General features: G+C 40.4%; 1 protein-coding gene across 2 annotated transcripts in view; it reads right to left on the reverse strand.

The window, feature by feature from the left end:
- Positions 1–5,014: 5,014 nt before the first annotated feature.
- LOC148021846 (transducin family protein / WD-40 repeat family protein) overlaps positions 5,015–21,423 on the reverse strand; it is a 111,823-nt gene continuing 95,414 nt past the window's right edge. The window contains exons 12-13 of one of the 2 annotated variants that reach the window (XM_087697354.1): positions 6,397–6,579; positions 5,015–6,136 (exon numbers count right to left, since the gene is read on the reverse strand). In XM_087697354.1, coding sequence (XP_087553480.1) covers positions 6,427–6,579 — 153 coding nt within the window. In that variant the 3' untranslated portion in view covers positions 5,015–6,136; positions 6,397–6,426. The other variant, XM_087697352.1, reaches the window with a different exon arrangement.

Genomic DNA, 21,423 nt, shown 5'->3' on the forward strand with positions numbered 1-21,423 from the left:
TGTTAAAATCAAAGTGCTAATAAATCTCCCATCTCCTACCAATTAAAAATTAGTTAAATGCTTTCTAGGATATACCAAATACCAAAGGTGCTTTTATCTAAACTATGCTATCATTGCAAGACCTTTATATAAGCTATTGATTATTTACAAATGCAGCAAACAATGTCAACTTTCTTATGAGACACTCAAGAAGGCTCTCAAGCCTTAGATTAGACAATCATGTTTTGTGTGCATATTCATGCTTTTCAAATTGCAATTGGAGTGGTATTGTATCAATGTAGCGAATACAACATGGACTTTGGGTGAGTTTTGCTAGTAAACAACTCATTGAGCCTAGGATAGCTCTAGCCTTTGACTTTAATATCTACCAAGAACCAAGGTTTAGAATAGCTTTACCGTTGAGCACAATGCAAGCACTCATTAAGGTATAGAAAAGCATAACAAGGAAATGGACCAACAATACCAAGATGCTTTGAATGAATCTTGTAAACTCTAGGATAATAGGAATAGAAGAGAGTATGCCTTGCAAGGGAGCCCTGGAATGCATGGAAGCTACAACTAGAATGGTGATATGCAAACCTCGAGGAAAATGAGCATTGTCTAGTTTGCTTTTTGTTATTCACTATTGCATGAATGGGCTAATGCACTTTATTATTTGTATCCCCCATGGCAAGCTAAGGAATTTAATAAGAAGCTTTATGGGCAATATAATTTTCCCAAGATTTCCAATGTGAATGTAGTAACACTTGAGAATATTTACTTATTCTAGCCAATAAGGTATCAAAGACCATCCTTCAATAGTTTCATCAAGAAGGTCAATAACCCCTCGTTTGTTACCACCTACAATTCTCTTTGACTTCTAGTTAAGTTGTTGCAGCAAGCATCCACTCCATATGAGAACAATCTACCACATTTATTTTTTCATGTTAATGTCAAAATTAATCATGTCACCATCATACAACTTCATTTTTATACATTGCTTCTTCAATCCTATTATATAACTCTACTGAAAGATTTGGTCGATAGTCAATTTGCATGTTGTTTACATCCTTTCTGCCCAGAATCCACATGAATCAATGAAAAAATATCTACTTGACAAGGGATATTTGTCACACAACCAATAGCCACCCCCTAAAGCATAATCACCATATACTTGTATGAGAGAGACATATACATAGAGAGAGAGAGAGAGAGAGAGAGAATATAAAGAAAGAAAAAGAGAGCAAATGCTCCACCCTAGATATGCATATATGCATTCACTACACCTAGGGGTCCTGAAGTTAGGTACTTCCAGTAGCCTTGGTCATCCAGCTCTATTTCTAACCCCGTATGCCCTTTCTTTCCCACTTCTTCACACTCTCATAGCACATTAAGTGCAAGATACCCTAGCTTACTCAAACAACCTATCACCTTGAGATTTACATTGTACAACCACCTTTACATCAACTAGGTCCTCAAGTGTGGAATAATACGCCAAGCTTGCTTGGATTTCGACCCATCTTCCAATTACACTTGTATGAGCACCCTTTTTGCTACATAGTAAGATGGATACACCCCATGTTGGGATGTCAGGCTCAACATGAGTTAGCATCCACTGCACACCTTGGTGATGTAGAAATACTTTACTCACTCATGTGTTAGGTGACCAACATGGAGAATATACTAATGATTCTCCAATTGGACTACACCCACATCATCCACTATTGGTTATGGCACATTCACTATGACACCTCATGTATTCTTAGTGGGTACACACTTAGCAACCCCATGTACATATGTTCTAATACTTTCATATTAGTATTTTATCATGTTGTAGACTTAGTTTTCTTGTGTATAGAAGAAGAAGAAAAAAGAATAATAATATTTCAGCCCTCCATCTTTGTTTGCTCAAGTCTCCATTGTATGCGACAACACAAATCTCAATCAAAGGATGAGATGAATGTGGCAAAGCATGGAAGCAAGCAATGGTAAGACGTTCTTTCATCATCTTGTTCAATTTGCCTTGGAATATAGCCATAGGATACTCCTAAATCTAGCATTGTAGTAGTTTCTGATTGTAGTATAACTTGGTGAGCATGAAGAGTATGTATATGTTGTAGATAAGCCCTTCAAGGCCTTTTCATATTTTTTCCATCTAAAGTGTTTTGACCTATGTTCTAGTCCTACAAGTTAATTGACAATGGCTTTTAAGTATATTACACATTTGGCTATGTTTGCTATTTACATTTGGCTATCTTTGCTATTTACAGGTACAAAGGTTATAGATTTTGAATCCATAAGGTTTCAGGTATTTGCTAGATTGTAGACACAATGGACATTTGTATATAGATTACAAATTGCAGCTACAATTGTGCAGTTAGTGAAAAGGACTACATGTTGTGGTTGTAGTGCACTTGATTGCAACTTGCAAGTTTTATGAAGTTACAAATTGCAAGCTTTGTAAACTTTTTTATCTTGCCAAAACGTTTAATAATTTTATCCAGATTGTCAATGGGAATATTGCTAATAATAATTACCTTGCATGGAAGTTCAGGATGACAGATCTCTTGAAGGACAAAGGCATTTGAAACTACACTGAAGAAGACATGGTAGTAGCAACCAAAGTCCCTCAACAAAATGCTAGTGCAAAACAGATAAAGTTTAAGAAGAATTGGGAGCACCCACAAAGAAAAGTGATATATTGGCTATCTGTGAGTATCATAGATAGAATGTTGGCCTATTTATAGAAATATGAAACACCCACTATTGCTTGGAAAAATCAAGCAAGGTTGTTTGAGGTAAACATAAAGGCCACAAAGCTACAACTCAAGTAAGAGCTAAATTAGAATAAAATAAAGAATCCATACATTAGTTACTATTAATTAAATATCAAGAGTATTGTGGAAGCTCTTGGATCAACGTGGTGTAGCAGTTGATAACGATGATGTTGTGTGAGCATGGTTAGATACACTTGGAGATAAGTACGAGAGCTTCACGTCCTCTATGAAAACCAGGGATGATATCCCTAGCTTTGTAGATTTGATTTCCATGTTAATACTTAAGGAGAAGAATCTAAGCTTGGATTCCTCTCCTTCTCAAAGAAAGTGTAAGTCTGAGCATATATTTTACTCTACTAGCAAAGATGCCATTGAGGTGGTAGTCACGGTCAAATTTATGGTGCACAATAGGATGCATGGTTGGTTTGGGATTGAGTGTGAGACTAGGTGAGAGATACTTGACCAAGGAGGTTGAAGCTTCTGAAACAATAGAAGTTTTGTCCAACATCCCAATTGTTGTGTATTTATCCCAACACTTTAAAATCTTCATGATGTCTCTGTCTTATCTACCTTTTAGGCATCTTAATGAAACACACACACACTCTCTCTCTCTCTCTCTCTCTCTCTCTCTCTCTCTCTCTCTCTCTCTCTCTCTCTCTCGGCTTTATGAATATATAGTATGCATTATATATATATATATATATATATATATATATATATATAACTTATAATAACATTTTTTGCCTTTGTTCCAATTGTATTTAGCTCTAAAATGTTTCATTCTAATACATGGCATTTTGGGTTGAAACCTTTTACTACTAAAACATTCCCTCGTTCCACTATAATATGTTATATGTGGCTTTTTTTGGTTCCATAAATCCAACAAACGTTATGTATATCAATGTATACAAGACTAAATTGAACCTTGTTATAAGCATACTCTAAGCATACTAATAGTTGAAGACCTTAGCTCTCCTTGACTATTCATAGCTAGCAAATTCGCACGTCTTGACTATGCAAACTTCGGGAATTTAGATTGAAAGTTATTTAGCTTTTTGGTTCAAGCCTATCAAGTATGTTGTCTAAGACCTTTTTCTGAACTTCAAACAGTTGACCAAACACCTTTCAAGTATGTTGTCTAAGACCTTTTTCTGAACTTCAAATAGTTGGCCAAACACCTTTAACAATCTTTTCTGTTTAAGTCTAGAAAACTTGGAAAATAAGATTCTCTAAAAGGGTGGTAGGAAGCATTACCATTTGGAACTAATGCTTCTTTAAAGAATATATATGCACGAGGAAGCATGAGTTTCACAAAGAAAGGCTCCAAACATCTTTGTTAGCATGAGTGGTCATAATCATCATAAAAGACTAGTCAACATCTTTTGAAAGTTAGCATGAGAGGTCATAAACATCTTTTGAAAGTTAGCATGTTGACTAGTCTTTTATGAAAGTTAGCATGAGTTTCATAAGAGTCAACTAGCAAAGAAAAGCAAGACCCTCAAGAGAAGACGATATGAAAATTCCCAATGCCATAGAGATCCTCTACAACAAAATGACCTTGAATACCTTTTCCTAGGACTATACCAATGAATCTCCACTAAAGTGAACCACATAAACACAGCTTTTTGACTTCACCACATAGCTTTCAAACTTCAACAAGCTTTCATGGATGCCACAACTCACCGTTCCATTTCAAGCTAGCATAAGGGTTTCAACAAACAGTTTCTAACATCAGCAAACTTCCATGCATGCCACAACTCACCATTCCGTTGAGTGGGATGGGTTTGAAAGACTTTACTTGATTAAGAATACAAAGATGAACTATGTGATCCCCTAATTGTGTGACTTGGAGACCGTGAAAGCACCAGCTGATGCAACTTGCCTCTAAATCAAAGATGTGTGTATAAGGTAAGGGGGCAATTGTGTTGACAAACTTACCCAAAATAGATATTAAGGTGCTAAAAACTCATTTTGTCATATCTCAAACAAGGCAGTTATGCAACACTCAATTAGCATTGCATTCTGAAGGTCACCTAAGCATTGCCAACCTGCCTACGTTGTATATTTCTTTTCAGAATAGACAAAGTGCACAAGAAGCTCCACATTAGTTGTCAAAGGACTTGTGGAAAGGCGCATGTATGTACATGTACATGCATGGACAAAATGAAAAGCTCGTGTTGTATTGATCCAATTTGCATGAGCACGAGTTGTCAAATGTTCCAACAAGGACTGTGCACGGGTACCATTCTTTTATGCACGTGTGCTCTTGTTTAGACGCAAATAGATATTTTGATTAAGAACAAAAAAATGTCACCACATACAAATCAGGGGGTATGGATCAACTTAAGAGAGCTCAACTTTGCCAGCCCCTTTTTATCCAATTTACCCATTATACAGGCTACCAATAATTCCAGGCTTTCATCTTGACAGTTCCATATTCTATTACCTTACTAATGCCTGGAAATCAGGACATATTTCTAGCTTCCCATATCTCTTGCAAGGTAAGGACTCTTAAGAGTATTAAAAGCTAAGCTCTTGTATTTCCTCTTAATGTCAATTTCACCAAAAATACAAAGCAATAGGCCAGAGTTGCTGTAATTGCTAATTCTCATGTTCATTCTCCAGGCTGTAGCAGCAGTACACCCATCCCAAAGCATGTGCTTTATTGTTTCTGTTTCACCACATTGGCAGACCCCAGTTGTGAGTCCACGCCTCTCCATCATTTCTGCTGTGATCATTGCATCAGTGACCATCCTCCATGCAAAAACTCGGTCTTTTAGAGGGATTCTCAGAAACCAAAGACCTCACAATATGCTTCCAGCCTGCCCAGAGTGAAGTCAACCCCCCAGATCCTCAGTATTCTTTCCAGCCTGCCTGGAGTGAAATTAACCCCCCAGATCCTATTAACTCTTTTGGACTGAACTTTTTCCATAGAGCACTTTCTTGAGCCTGATAGTGCTCAACGCCATTAAGACTTTCCTCCCATCCAGACTTTGTTCAGGAATTTCAATGGACTCACCCAGGAGAGACCCCCAGGGAGGCTTAGATGGTTTAGTTTCTCATGCTCAAAAACTTTAACATGTGCTCTTCTTGCTCAGTAGCGCATGAGACAATGTTTAGATACTTTAGTTTGTCATGCTCAAAAACTTCAGCATCTGTAATAGGAAAATTAGGCGACACATGGCCCAAGACTGTTAGGGGGCAAAATTAGTTCATAAGCTCATTTGCAAGGTCTCACAACCAAGACATTGTCAGTTCAAGTCTACAGTTTGTCTCCCCTCCAACCTTTGGATGAGTTACATTCCGTGTAGATTCACCCCAACCAAATCATATAAGCACCCAAACTCCTTAGCTAATAGTGAATTACAAGTCAAGAAGACCTGCAAAGACACATAAGATGCCAAGGCTAACAGTGATAAGATGAGATAAAGGTAGGACTAAAAAACACAGTGATTTGGATTGCACAAGCTCCATAGGAAGCATTACAAAGTAAAGAAAGTCTTTCATAATTTGGAAAAAGAAAATCTGCAGCTCCAAAATTGTGTGACCTCCCTTGCAATTAAAGGGAAGCTCAACTGTGTTTACATGAGGGTGGGTCTGCTTGATAATTACTCAGCATCAATGCTTTGCGAAGCCATACCTTGTTGAAGGCACTTCATGATGTAAAAGATCATGCAGCTTCCTTGCGCTTTCGTCGCTTTTTAGGGGGTTTTGAATTCTGGTCTGGCCTTGCCTCAAGTTTTTGGGACAGCGTTTCTCTGATGGCCAGGACTCTTTCTCGTGCATCTTTAAAAGCAGCATCCGATCGTGTTGAAAGCAATTCCTGTGTCATGTTTTAGGTTTAGTTTCTATATGCACAAGCTACTGGTTGATAAATCTGTAATAGCCGTGCTCAAGCTCAGCACACACAATGTGAAGACAAAAATATGATTCCTTTTTTTTCAAATAAAATGGCCCTTTATAAAAGGAGATACATGTACATAGGTCCATGGTAGTTTGTCAATTGTCAAGGTCAAAGAACATATGTAGCATGGATTGAGTGGTTGTTTACAAAAGATTTAAAGTTAAGAAGCATGCTAACAATCTTTGGCAACTCTAAATAGCAAAGTTGAAAATCACTAAAACAATTTAAGACACTTTAGTTGCTGCAAAAACGTTGCTGTGGGAACTTAGTGTCTTCATAAGTTTTAGGAAGATTTTTTCTCCTTGTTGACACTTCTTGCCGGTTATATGCTTCCTCTCCTTCAATGTATTCCTTGTACTCGAAGAAACCTGGGACTGCTCGTAAGCAAACCTGAGACATGCAAATGGTAGTGCGCAGCAACAAACGCAAGCTGAGGAGAGAGAAAATATGAAAACGCAGAGTGAGGAGAGAGAAAACCTACAAAATGCAGCCTATGAAGGCTAGGCGACAGCAAGCTGAGGTGAGAGTGCCAAACACAGAAGGGCAACAGCTCAAGAAGAGAAAATTGTCCATACAACAACAAATCACCAATCACCAGCAAGGATGATGACCTAGCAAACAAACGTCAGCAACAGCAGCACTCAGCAGCAGTCACCTAGCTATAATCAGCTCCGATCAGTGTTGAAAAGGTTGGAAATAAGCGTCAAACTGTCGTAGACAGCAATGGCCAACTTGGACTGCAAAGTCCTCTGCATCCAGGGTGTAGGCAACAAGCTGAAAGGCCTGAAATCTGCAAATCTGAGATCCGAAGAGTGGAGGGCAAGCTACCTATTTATAGAAAGTTTGGGAGCCCCCACTTAACTCTCTCGATCCACTCCCCATTTTAGGGTTTTAACTAAAATAAGCATAAACTAAACTGTTTTGGAGCTGTTTAAGTGGCTAGGTGCATTTCTTAGCTCAACACCCCCTCTCAAGCCCAAAATTGAGCTAGAAAAGTGGACTTTATTTTCTTTAATTGACCCCAAGGAGTCCCACCCCAAAGCAGCCAAGGCATCGTACAAAAAGTGCACAATGGCTACCCAATGGCCTACCAAGGCTACAAAGGCGATGGTTATCTTACCAAGGGAGCCCAAGTGGTCACCCCAAAGAGGCCAAGGTATCGAACCAAGGGTGCTCGTTGGCTGCCCAAGGGCCTACCAAGTCCTACAAAGGCGGAAGGAATCAACAATTGACTTTTTTTTTAAAGAATACATAAGTAATGGAGGGACAGCGGTTGATTAAGTATCGGAGAGAAAATAAACCCTAGTCTTTCACAAAACAAACCAACCTATCCCACATACTACTAGGATAAGTGCCTAAGGATAATGGAAGTGTCTGTGTGCCAATCATGTGGAGAATATATGAAGAGGCAAAAAAAAAGATGGTGAGCTTAGTAAGACAAGCAAAGCAAGCAAGCAACCATGGAAAAACTACCTTGGAGAATTGCCATGTGTAATGCCACAAATTTGGTGGATCCAAAGTTGACCACTCATGAAAGACTGAAAAAGGATAAATGCACACACATGCATGTTTACATGAGCAGAATGTCAATGCATAGGGAATGCAAAGGGTATGCAAGATGTCATGCTCAAGCAACATGTGATGAAACAATGACACGGGATAGTACCCTCGCAGGAGAATTGTTCACTTGTCCCAGTGCCATTTTACAATCATGTGATCTTAACAATGCGGATGAAGTTACAAATGTCCTTAAGTACAATTACAAAGAATAATAAATGTCTGAAATGTCTAAAGCTAAACTACAAACATCATCACCGATACTAATCAAGAGAAAAAACCACCCCCTCTCAAAGTGAAGGGAGAAGCAAGAGGGAAGCACCTCCTCTCTGTCAATCTAAAGAAGTAGAGAAATGTGCACCCAAGCCAATCTAAGGTAGGATGTACTAGAGGATTGACCGGTTGACCACGTTGGTCAAAATGTCTACAAAATTGTTGCTTAAAGGCACAAACTCTAAGCGCATAGTGCCTAGCTCAACCTACTCTCTAGTGAAGTGAAAGTGAACTCCCACATCCCACATCCGAGTTGTGATGATCGGATTGCCCACAAGGACAATGGCACTCTACTTATCACAGTAGACAATTATAGGAGAATCACAAGGAAACTAAAGCACAACCAACAAGCTTCTCAGATAGATAGTCTCAATGGTACCATCAAAGAGAGTCCTATGCTTAGCCTCTACCCTAGAAGCCACCACTATCTCTTGCTTGCGAGTTGACCAAGAAATGGAAGCCGTGCCCAAGGAAAAGAAGTAACTGCCATGGAAACGCCGGATATCAAGATCTCTCACCCAATCAGAATTGGTGTACCCTTGCAAGCATAAACCATGCCCATAAGTTAGTCCATAATCAAAGTACACCGCAAATATTTCAACACACATAATTTCCGCTATGGCAATAGAATCTGAGCCAGTGATAAATAAATCATCAATGTACAACAGGATATTGCTAACCCACACGCGTGTGGTATGCACATAGAGATTTGGATTATAGGGGGTAGAATGGTATCCATGAGTCTGTAAAAACTCATCCATCCTCTAGAACCAAGTCCTCGAAGCTTGCTTCAGCCCATAAAAAGCTTTCCGCAAATGGAACACCTTATTGTGACGGTTCACAAGAGAAAACCTTGGTGGCGGCTCCATGTAGACTTCCTCCTCCAAAAAACCATTCAAAAAAGCACTCTTGACATCCATCTGATGTAGTGGCCAACCGTAGTAAGCGACAAGCGCAACTAGCAAACAAAAAGATGTCATCCAAGCAGTACATGCAAAGGTCTCCTCATAATCAAGACCTTGCTTTTAACAAAAACCTTGCACTACAAAATAAGTATTGAACTTGTCTAAAGTCCCATCAGCCTTTAGCTTGGTCCTAAAAATCCACTTCATCCCGATGACCACCTTATAACTAGAACAATCCACCAAGGTTCAAGTCTCCTTCTGGTTAATACTATCCAGTTCCTTTTCCATGGTCTCACGCCATAGAGAGTCCTAGAGGGCCTCCTGCCAGCTGTTCAACTTGAAATGTGCATTGTAATCAGCCGTAAAGACTGAAGCATATGAAGCCTGAGGGGCAAGCCAAACAGATCATCTAGGGCCCTCCGTAGTGCAATCTGGTGGAAGGATTCCCAAATCATGCATGGTTTACTAGTATCAGCAAGGTAATGGGTCTTGCGAAGGGGGCCTGGAAGCTGAAGAATCTGCAAGAAAGTCAGAAGCGGACAGTAGACCCGACTCAAAAGATACAATGTCGGATGATATGGGCTGAGATAAGGACTCCAAGTCCGGTGAAGACTGCACTATGTCCCTCTCATCAAAGACGACATCCCTCCTAATAATCACCTAGTTTGTCTAAGGATCAAACAAACGCTAGGCTTTTGCTTCGAAAGATCAACAAATTAGCTCGGGAAGTGAGCTTTCCTATCTTGTCATCAAGGGTGTGAATGTATGCACAACTCCCGAAGACTTTGAAGTGGGAAATAACAAGCCTCTCACCAAAGAATGCCTCATAGGGAGTCTACTCAAGGTTGTCTCCATACGTAGTATGGACTGATCCGTACGGTACGGTATGGTACGTATCCGTACGATTTAGTACGAAAAAATGGGCACTTTTTGGCCACTCTACTTTAAGTCTACAACTTTCTTTTTTTCTTTCTCCTTTTTTTTTTCTTCTTTCAATCTTATTTCTCCCCGAAGCCTCTCTCTCTCTCTCTCTCTCTCTCTCTCTCTCTCTCTCTCTCTCTCTAGTTGCACTAGTACCACGTACGAAAGGTTTGATACTATACCACATACTTTAGGTACCGTACCTTATGTATTAGTACCATAAGGTACCAACTTAATGGATGCATCTTTCCCATTCGAATTACACTTTGGGACGAGCTAAATGCTCCTTATATTAATATATTTCTCCCATGAGATTAGGTTATTTGAGATTCAAACAATTTCTCTCAACCTTCTCTCTCTCAAGCCCACACTTCTCTTATTTGTATGATCATGCATGTATGATGTATCCACTCCCATCTATGTTGTTATAAGTTGTAGGTAGCAGTAGCGCATGATGCGCATTCTGCATTAGGTTTTGGCATGTACCCTCAAGTACTCATCTTACATACTCTAATAGCATTGCTATTTATACTTGAAATATCTATTCTATTATCTTTTTTCTAAAATAATCAAGTTATTTTTTTTGTTATACTAATATCATACCGTACCTTATAAAATCTTAAGGTACCATTTAGTATTGTATTTTATCATACCGTACCGTATCGTACCTTTTGTACCTGACAACTATGAGTCTACTGAGGGACTACTGCAATCGATTGAGAATGTATACTGCAATGCTAACAGCCTCAACCCATAGATGATTGGGGAGCTCTGCTAGAAACAGCATAGAGCATCCCAAATTCAAAATTGTTTGGTTCCTACACTCTACGATTTCATTCTAGTGAGGGAAGTTCATAGAGATAAGCTGGTGAGAGACACCATGTTCCTATAGAAACTCAAAAAACTCATGGGAGATAAACTCGTCACCGCTATCACTCATCATGGTACCAACACGACGTCCAGTCTGGTTATGAACCAACAGTACCCAAGCACTAAAATAGGTGAAAGCATCAAGCTTGTGCTTGAGAAACTACACCCACATGTATCTAGAGAAATCATCCACTATCAAAAATAAGTAAAGCGCGCCATTTGAGGCGGCAGTGGGCGTGACGTCCGGTCTGGTTATGAACCAACAGTACCCAAGCACTAAAATAGGTGAAAGCATCAAGCTTGTGCTTGAGAAACTACACCCACATGTATCTAGAGAAATCATCCACTATCAAAAATGAGTAAAGCGCGCCATTTGAGCCGGCAGTGGGCGTTAGGCGCCATTTGAGCCGGCAGTGGGCGTTAGGCCACAAAGATAAACTTGAATCAATCTCAATGGAGCCTCAACTCGATGAGTGGACTACTGTGGAAATGGGGTATGGTGTTGCTTACCGAGCTGACATACTCGGCATAGTAAAAAAGTGTGTCATGTGATAGAGACCGCTAGGCTATGCCTTGCCACAAGCAATGACTAAACCAATCTTCTTTACATCAACAACTGCAGTTAAAGTCTCAACTTGATGAGTGGACTGCTGTGGAAATGGGGTACGGTGTTGCTTACCGAGCTGACATGCTCGGCACGATAAGAAAGTGTGTCATGTGATAAAGGCCACTAGCCTGTGCCTTGCCACGAGCAATGACTAAACCAGTCTTGTCATCAAGGACTGCAACTGTGGTGGTTGATGTAAAGAAGACTGCTCACCCAAACTAGCAAAGCTGCTGAACAGACAATAAGCTCACCCCAAGCTAGGGACATAATATACATCCTCCAACATAGCACAATCCTGACCCTCATCAATTGACGAGTTGTTTCCTACTCTGATGCTTCCATCTGCAAGATGTGTGGTGAGAAAATTGTCATCTATACAGGTCATATAATAAAAAGCTCCATTGTCCACAATCCAAGTAGGAGTTGTGACATGTGGGGCTCTGTGATCAGCTTCCCAAAAATAGCTCACACAGGTGAATGAGACTCACATCCGATGCCTGAGACGATATGGGTCTCTACAAACCAATTAGACAAGCCCTCTAAAGTTGAGAACATTGTCGATTGTGATGGCTAGCCGATGGCAATGTGAGTCTAAGCTTTCCATTGTCCTTGAGATCGATTGCCATCACCCTGCTTCCTTTGCGGTCGATTACCCTGCTAGGATATGGGGGTCTAAGACTTGGATTTTGGTTGTGTGCCTCCTGCCTTTGATTGACACTCATCATTAAAATGACCAACCTTTTGACAATGTTGACAATACATATTCTTCTTAGGTACATACTACCACCCTGGTTTGAGAGAGGATTGATTGTTTCCTTGGGTCTCACTAGATGAGATCTAAGTGGAATTTTGAGATTTCTTACCCTTCCCTTGCTGCACCTTCTGGGAAGCAGCAACAAGAGCCCCCGATACAAGAGATGAGCCATGAAATTGATCAAACAACCTTAGCATAACGTAAGAGTTGACACTCAAATTCATAGAATGTGGATATAGAGGGTTGTGAGATGACCTGTTGCACAAAGTTAAATTATTTTCCTAGCAACTTGTTTAGGAACAACGTGACCTGGTCATCAGGGGGACTTAGGAGTCCCCGTTGTAGAGAACTCAACAAGGAGTCGCCAAAACTTAACCTTAAGGTCATCCTTGTCATTGATAGTGAAAATCTAAAACTCATGGTTAAGATTAATACGATGAGTTCTATCCCAAGCCGCATAGCAGTCAGTCAAGTGTGCCCAACGCTCTAACGCTCTAAGTCGAAATGTTGAAGCTGAGAATGAAACTCAGGGATTAAGCCTTGCACCGACTCAACTATAGCAGAGGCATTACGACCCTTCCATAAGCGGACGACCTCATATGGAACAAGTGCAAGATCAGGTTGCGGTTCCAACCCCTACACGAGATTCCATAGGTTCTTTGAGTCTAAGACATGCCTCATCAAATTAGACCAAGCATGTAGTTAGACCCGTTGAAATGAGTCTTATCATTGAATGAATTCTTGGTAGAAAAGAAGCTAGAACTAGGAGGTGTTAGTGGAGGTGGGTAAGTGTGATGTGGTGGTGGATAAGATGATGGAGGATAAGGAGGGGGATAAGAAGTAGAGCAAGCAAAAATAAGTTCTTGGTATCCAATGAGTGCAAATTGCTGCTACGGAGCACTGAAACAAAAGTGTTTTCATAAGTTGCCGAAGATGGAGGTGGAGACACTAGGACACAATAGCTCTCGGCTAGGGCACAACAAAGTGTTCAATCAATCCACTGGGTAAAGCCATAGAGACAAACAATGGTGTCAAATGATTCATACCCGAAGAATGCCCTAGAAGGGGAAAACTTGAAAGTATGTGTGTGGGAGAATGAGCTCCCATCACAAGGACACCATGCAAATAAGAGAAAGGAGTCCTAAAGACTATGCCTAATGGAGAACCTCCCAATGTGGTGTGTGGTGAAAACATAAGTGCACTTAATAGACAGGCTAAAAAGAATGTGCAGCGGAAGATGAGAGAGGGATGGTTAGGAGTCCAAATGGATTTGTGAGGCGTAAAAATGTGGAAAAAATCATTGGTTCCTTTTGTCCATTAAACGCAAAAAAAATGAGATATACCTACTACAATATGACTATGAGAAACAATCATTTGAAGGAAAAGTAAGAGAAGGAATACTTACAAGTTCTTGCTTCTTTTGCTTACCTTGAAGAAATATCTATCTTCCTCATTATTTACAAACCAATAAATGTTATGTATTACCCCTTCTTCAAGAGGATCTCCCGTCCCATGAGGATTAGAGGAATGAGATTACATAGAATTAGAAATGAGGATGTTGGAGATTCCATCGTACCTGCATGATCAATAGGTTTGTGCACTGAATCTAAAGGAGGAAACTCAAGCTTACCTTCCATCTGTTGTTGAGCCCTATGCATAAGGATGAGATCATACTCAGTAGCTGAAATCCCGTATGGTTGATGAACTCCATGGCAGTCCAATATCTCTCCGCCCATGCCATCTTGCAAGAGCAGGCTAGGAGGCCCACTCCTACTCATTTCTTGACATGCTTGGCTATGCAGATGAAGCGGTGCGTTGATGCTCGAAGTCATTTGAACCTTCTATGTTCGAAGTCATCAGAACCTTCTATGGAGACTGAAGAAGTGTGTCGATATTCGAAGTTATCTCAACCTTCTGTGATCCTTACTTCTACCGATGAGCTCTCTGATCAAGTCCAAGGTTTCTCAAAGAGAACTTGGCTCTAATATCATGTGAATAAAGGCTCTAAACACACAAACCACAATACCAATCGTACAACAAAGCGCAAACTGATAACACACAACACAATTAGGGTAAGACACAAAGAATAATGAAGTGAATGACTGCTGAATATACAATACTCATGCAGCAAACACACTATACAGAGATGAATATTGTACCACAAACTCCTGTATCTTGAGGATTAGGGCAAGGGTAATGAGCTAGAGAGTGTGTCATACTCTGAATGGATCCCAAAACGCAGCAAGGCAGCCTCCGGATGTCGAACACTAGCAAACACAACAGCACATGTGCTGAATCTGATGCAAATAGCAATGCACGATGGTAAACACAAGCTGAGGAGAGTGAAAATCTGCAAACGCAGAGCGAGGAGAGACAGAACCTGAAAAACACAGCCTATGCAGGTTGGCTGAGGTGAGAGACTGGCAAATGCAACAAGGCAACAGCTCAAAGAAGAGAGAAAACTGTCCATATAGTAGCAAAACAGCAATCACCAGCAAAGATGATGACGTGGCAGGCTGACATCAGCAATAGCAGCAGTCGCTTGGCTGTAATCAGCTCCGATCAGCGTGGAAAATATTGGGAACGAGTGCCAAATTGATGTAGACAGCAATAGCCAGCTTGGACTGCAATGTTCTCATTTGGGGTGTGGGGAGCAAGCTGAAAAACCTAAAAACTGCAAAAACAAGATCCGAAGAGTAGAGTGTAGGTCGCCTATTTATAGAAAGTTTGGGAGCACCCCACTTAACTCTCTTGATCCGCACCCCATTTTAGGGTTTTAACTAAAATAAGCCTAAAATAGGCATAAAATAAGCTGTTTTGGGGCTGTTTAAGTTGGCTAACTGCATTTCTTAGCTCAATAGGTTCATGAGGAAGAAAGTGAATTTTCTGAGCAAGAATATAAAAGATTGCAAAAGAGGGTTGAAGCATTTGTGGAAACAAAATATAAAACGGTTGACAAAAAGGTTGAGCTCGTGGCTTTCGCTTTACCCCCTGACGGTGATGGGCTGAGTGAGAATATTGAAAGAGCTGAAGGTTGGATGTAATGGGTTTCTCTTGCCAGAGTAGAAAAGTTGGTTTTATGCAGATGTTAGCAAAGTATGGAAAGGCTCTTGCATTTCCACCTACTAAAATTGGTTGCGTGGATCCGACTATTGTGGCTCCAATGGTCATCTTTATAGTGCAGCATGTTCCATGGAATCTTAAACCGATTCCTGTGCCTCGTGCATACTTGCCTAAGCTGATGAAGCTCTTAAATGAGAAAATCAAGATGAAGACTTGGAGCCATCTTTAGCTCCATACTCTATTGTGGGTTTACAATCCCAAATAAAACTTGGGTGTTGCAGTTTATATAGGATATGCAACCAATCAACAAGGTCATGATAAGGAATGTAGGTTCATTGCCTATTGTAGATGAGTCTGCAAAAGCCTTTGCTGGTAAGGCTATTTATTCCATGGGGAATTTATACCTTGGCTATTATCAATTTCAGCTTACATTAGAGAGCCAAGATATCACTACTATGAAAATACCACTTGGCTTGGTGTGCATATGTACTCTTCCACAAGGGGCCACTAACTCACTTGCCCACATGATGAATATGATACATAAGGTATTGAGAGTCTATATTCCACAACTCACGATGCCCTTTCTTGACAATGTCCCTATTAAGGGCTGTGAAGTGCAGGAAAAGAACGAGGAGTTGGATGACACGGGTTGCATGATGTTTGTTGTTGACCACATGACTAATTACAAGAGGATTTTAACTCAATTGGAGGAAGTGCATCTCACGTTGTCCGGTGTAAAATCTGTCTTTGGTATTGAGGAGGTGCTAATTGTAGAGCATATGTGTGGCCCCTATAGTCGAAAGCCTTCACTAGTTAAGATTGATGGGATTAGCAAGACGCAGGAGGTATGTTCCAATATATCAGAAGTCAGGAGGTTTTTGGGTGCATGCGTCTTCTATTTAATATGGATCCCTCATTTCGCGCATGTGGCTGAAAGTCTTTATCAATTATTAAGGAAGGGGTAAAAGTTTCATTGGGGAAGGCATCATACATAGACTATTCAAAAGCTAAAAAAGTTACCGAATTCTGCACCAACCTTCAAAAAGGCGGATTATTCGGATGGACGGCCTATCATCCTCACTGTCGATACGAGCCCTATTGGTATTGGATGGGCAGTGGGACACGATGATGCTAAAGGGAATAGAGATGGTATTTGATTTGGAGCAAAAGTGCTAGAACAAAAGGCAATAAAGATGTCCACAAGTAAAGAGGGAGCTTTGGGGAGTGGTTACAACTCTTAAATGTGATAAGAGTATTTTATGGGTACTCATATAGTGGTGGAGACCGATTGTCTACTGTTATTGGGTATGAGAACTAGTTATGCTACTCCTGACATAGCCATGAAGTCACTCAACCTAGATTACAGCATATTGCACGGAGAAATAATACAGTGGCTAATATGCTATACCGAGCATACTATGAAGATGAAGATGGTGTTGAGATAAAGGCCCGTTTTGACCTCCATGTATAGTACACACACACTATTCAGTTGTACATGTGAATGCACCCTTAATATGCCCTAAGTATAAATACATTTTATTCTTTGTGTACCAACACACCTTGTTGGTACACTCATATCAGATCATACTTTCACTCCTCTCTCTCTCGCCAGCCGTCACACTCTCACGCTCACTCCTCGGACTTCTGCACATCCACAGCTGAGCCCCAACAACTGGTATCACGGCTTCAAGTTCTGTGCACGCTTCCCAACGCTTTCCTAGTCAACAGACATCAGTAGGCGACATCCAAGTCATAGGTGACACTGCAGTGGGTACAGGCGACGTGCTATGTGGTAACGGACAGTCCAAGCGCTGAACGTGTCGGCACTGGACTAGTCAATAGGTGGCGTTTTGATGGGCAACTAACGAGGCGGAGCAGGCAAGCGGACCAAGGATTCACGCGTGAAAGCAGAGTTGTCAATTCTGTGCAAATTCGAGCCCAAAAATTTGGGCCTTTTCTTGGTTTTGTTCTTGTCCATGCCTGGCAATGATATTTAGGTCAGAAATTGCAGACATTGCGTGTGGTGACCTCAATTTAATTGGGGATTTTGCCAGAATTTTGCTCTTTTGAGTAAAATTTCTTGACATTGGATCCCAAAAAATTGGGGCTTTTCATGTATTCATAAAATTTTGCTGAGCTAGGTCAGATTGGCTAACCTTTATGCAATTTTGGACCTGAAATTTTGGGGATTTGTGTAAAATTTGGTAAATTTCTGCATTTTTGCCCGTGTGGTGGCTGGTTCATGTACAAACAGCAAAGACTTATTTCTGGTTGAGGAAGAACAGCAATGTGTTTGCTGGTTCAGCTTGTACTTTTGCAGTTCAGGGGCATTTACTCTTGTGTTCGTGATAAAATGGCTGCAACTTCTTCCAGTTCAAACATCAAGAGTTTGATGGAAATCAAAAACTTTGATGGTCATGGCTTTGACCTTTGAAAAGACTGTATGCAAGGCATATACAAGGCATATTATTCCTAAAGGATTGTGAGGATGCTTTGCAAGAAGATAAACCCGCACTAATGTCTGATGCAGATTGGGCCAAAGTAAATAAAAAGGTTGTGGCTTATATTAAGATGGATGTCACTGATGACATCTTGACAAACATTAAGGGTTTAGATACAGGTTATGTAATATGAGAGAAGCTGAAAACTACCTATGAGATCACCACACCTGTTAATCAAGTGCACTTAATGCGCAAGTTAGTGAATATACGATTGGATGAGTCAAAGCCAACAGCTAAGGACTTAAGTGCATTTACAGGGATCTTAAATCAGCTCAAAGATGCAAATTTGAACTTTGATGAGAAGTTGAGGGCAATCTTTTTTATCACAACACTGCCTAACTCTTGGGAGACCTTGGTGGTTTCTCTCAGCAATAACCCCAATCTCTCATATGATGGGGTGAGGGGCTATCTCTTGAATGAAGAAATTAGATGTATGTCTAGGGGAGAAGGCAGCAACTCAGCTTATAATGTAAGACGCAAGGCCGAAAAGAAAAATGCAAATGCAGGACAGAGAAACAGGAGCAAGAGCAAAGGAAAGAAAAAAAGTGACATTACTTGCTAGCACTGTGATCGAAAGGGCCACAAGAAACCTGAATGCATGTATTACAAGAAGGAACAAGAGAGAAAGAAAAATGCAAGAGATAAAAAGAAAAAGAAGGATAAGACAAATGCATCTGAGGCAGCCAAAGGCAAGGAAAAAGTCAATGTGGCCTCTATTGTGGTCATAGATGAGCTTTCAGATACAGAGGCTGATGTATTATGTGCAGTTAATTATGATGCCCTTGTATATCATATACAGGATATGCAGATTACCAAGGCTAATGTGATTGATGCACTTTTGTCAGTTGATGATGGTGTCACTCAGACTTGGATTGTAGACTCTAGTGCCTTTTTCCATGTAACTCCTTACTTGGAGTGTTTTGCTATGTTCAATGCAGGCAATTATGGAAAGGTGTATCTTGGAAATAACCATGCTTGCAACATTGATGGGATTGGCACTGTACACTTATCTTTAGACAATGGGCAAGAGCTTGTGTTAAAAGATGTCAGATATATGCCTGGCATTAAAAAGAGTTTACTATCTGTTGGTCAGTTTGACTTGCATGGTTACACTACACTGTTTGGTGGTGGATTGTGAAAAGTGAAAAAGGATTCCACGTTGATTGCAAAAGGAACCAAGAAGGGCACCTTGTATTGCACTGTAAAGCCTTGAATGGCAAGTTTCTTGCAGTTGCTGAAATTGGCACTCACTTGGAGTTATGGCATAAGAGAGTAGGCCATATGAGCCAGAAAGGACTTGATGTCCTTACCTCTCTGAAGAGGGTTGATGGATAAGGCTCTAAACTTGACTTTTGTAATGAGTGTCAGTTTGAAAAGCAAATAAAAAATTCATTTTACTCTGGTGTCTCTCATAAGTCCAATGTCTTGGATTTAGTACATTCTAATGTATGTAGTATGTCCGTTAAATCGTTGGGTGGTGTTGCATATTTTGTCTCGTTTATTGATGATTGTTCCAAAAGGATTTGGATATACCTGTTGAAAAAGAAAAGTGAAGTGTTTGCTGTTTTTAAAACTTTTCATGTATTTGTGACCACTCGGACAGGTAGAAAGCTTAAATGCTTGAGAACTGATAATGGGGGTGAGTTCACATCAACTGAATTTAAGTCCTTTTGTGACTTGCATGGAATTAAGAGGAAGCTTACAGCCCTTCTTCAAATGGGGTGGTTGAGAGATATAATAGAACTTTATGTGAAAGAGTGCGGTGTATACTATCCACTTCTAATCTCCCTCATGAATTTTGGGGAGAGGCACTCAAAACCACGGTTCACATTTGCAACCGCTCTCCAAACAGGTCCTTAAATAATGGCTTCCATGAGGAGGTTTGGTCTAGCAAATCAGCCTCATATGACCATTTACGCATATTTGGTTGTGATGCTTTTGTGCATGTTCGAGATGAGCTAAGGAACAAGCTTGACCCAAAATCCACCAAAGGCATCTTCATGGGCTATGGTGATGAGGGTGAATTTGGCTACAGAGTGTGGCTACCTCAGTCGAAGAAAATTATTCGCAGCCGTAATGTTGTGTTCAATGAGGCAAAATTGCTAAAAGGTACTTTAGCCTCTAATGAAAATATGAAAAATGTCAAATTTCAGAGTTTGCAGCCACCTATTACTTCCAAAAACGAGCCTCATGGTGTTGTACCACAGGCTAAAGCTGATAATCAGCCAGTTATTTTTGAGCCAGATGATGATGCACAGCAAATAGGAGCACAAGGAGGTCATGGACAGCAAGATAGACTTGCTGATTATGAAAATGCAGGTGCTGGTAATGAAAATAAAGGTGTTGTACAACAAGAATAGCATGCTGAAAATGGCTTACAGCAGCCAATAAATGCTGAAAATAATATACCTCCAGATGTAGACCCAATTCCCGAAAATGTTGATCATTGGGTACGCAGGTCTACACGTGTAAGAAGGCAACCACGTAGGTTTTGACCCCTCCTTGCATTATGTGATACTAGCATATGAGGGTGAGCCTCTTACATACAAAGAGGCCAAGTCATGCGAATTCAGCAGTAAGTGGAAGCTAGCTATGAAGGAAGAGATTAAATCTCTATATGCAAATGATACTTGGGAGCTTGTGTCATTGCCCAAGGGAAGGAAGCCTCTTCCGAACAAATGGGTGTACAAAGTAAAGACAGTTGATGGGAAACCCAAGTACAAGGCAAGACTGGTTGCCAAAGGGTATGCACAAAAGAAAGGGATTGACTTCCAAGAGGTCTTCTTACCTGTTGTGAAGATGACCACTCTCCGTGTGCTTTTTTCTCTCACTGCTATATTGGACTTAGAGTTGTACCAAATGGATGTAAAAACAACTTTCTTGCATGGTGACATTGATGAGGAAATTTACATGAAACAGCCCGAGGGTTTTATAGTTCCTGGAAAAGAACAAACGGTGTGTAAACTAAAACGCAGCCTATATGGGCTGAAGCAAGCACCACGGCAGTGGTACAAAAAGTTTGACACTTTTATGCTATCTCATGAGTTTACACGCAGCCATGCAGATCATTGCTTATACATGAAAAAGGATACAGATGGCAGCCCCATCATACTTGTTTTATATGTGGATGATATGTTGCTAGCTAGGAAAAGGAAGACTAGCTTGGATGCTCTCAAAAATCAACTGAAATAAACTTTCTCCATGAAAGATTTGGGGAATGCAGAGAATATTTTGGGCATGAGGATTCGCAGAGATAGATTGCAACAATTGATGTTTTTATCTCAAGAAAAGTACATTGAAAAGGTACTGGAC

The sequence above is a fragment of the Lygodium microphyllum genome, chromosome 17 (genome assembly GCF_053477565.2).
Source record: "Lygodium microphyllum isolate KBCC chromosome 17, Lygodium_microphyllum_v1.1.10, whole genome shotgun sequence".
NCBI lineage: Eukaryota > Viridiplantae > Streptophyta > Polypodiopsida > Schizaeales > Lygodiaceae > Lygodium > Lygodium microphyllum.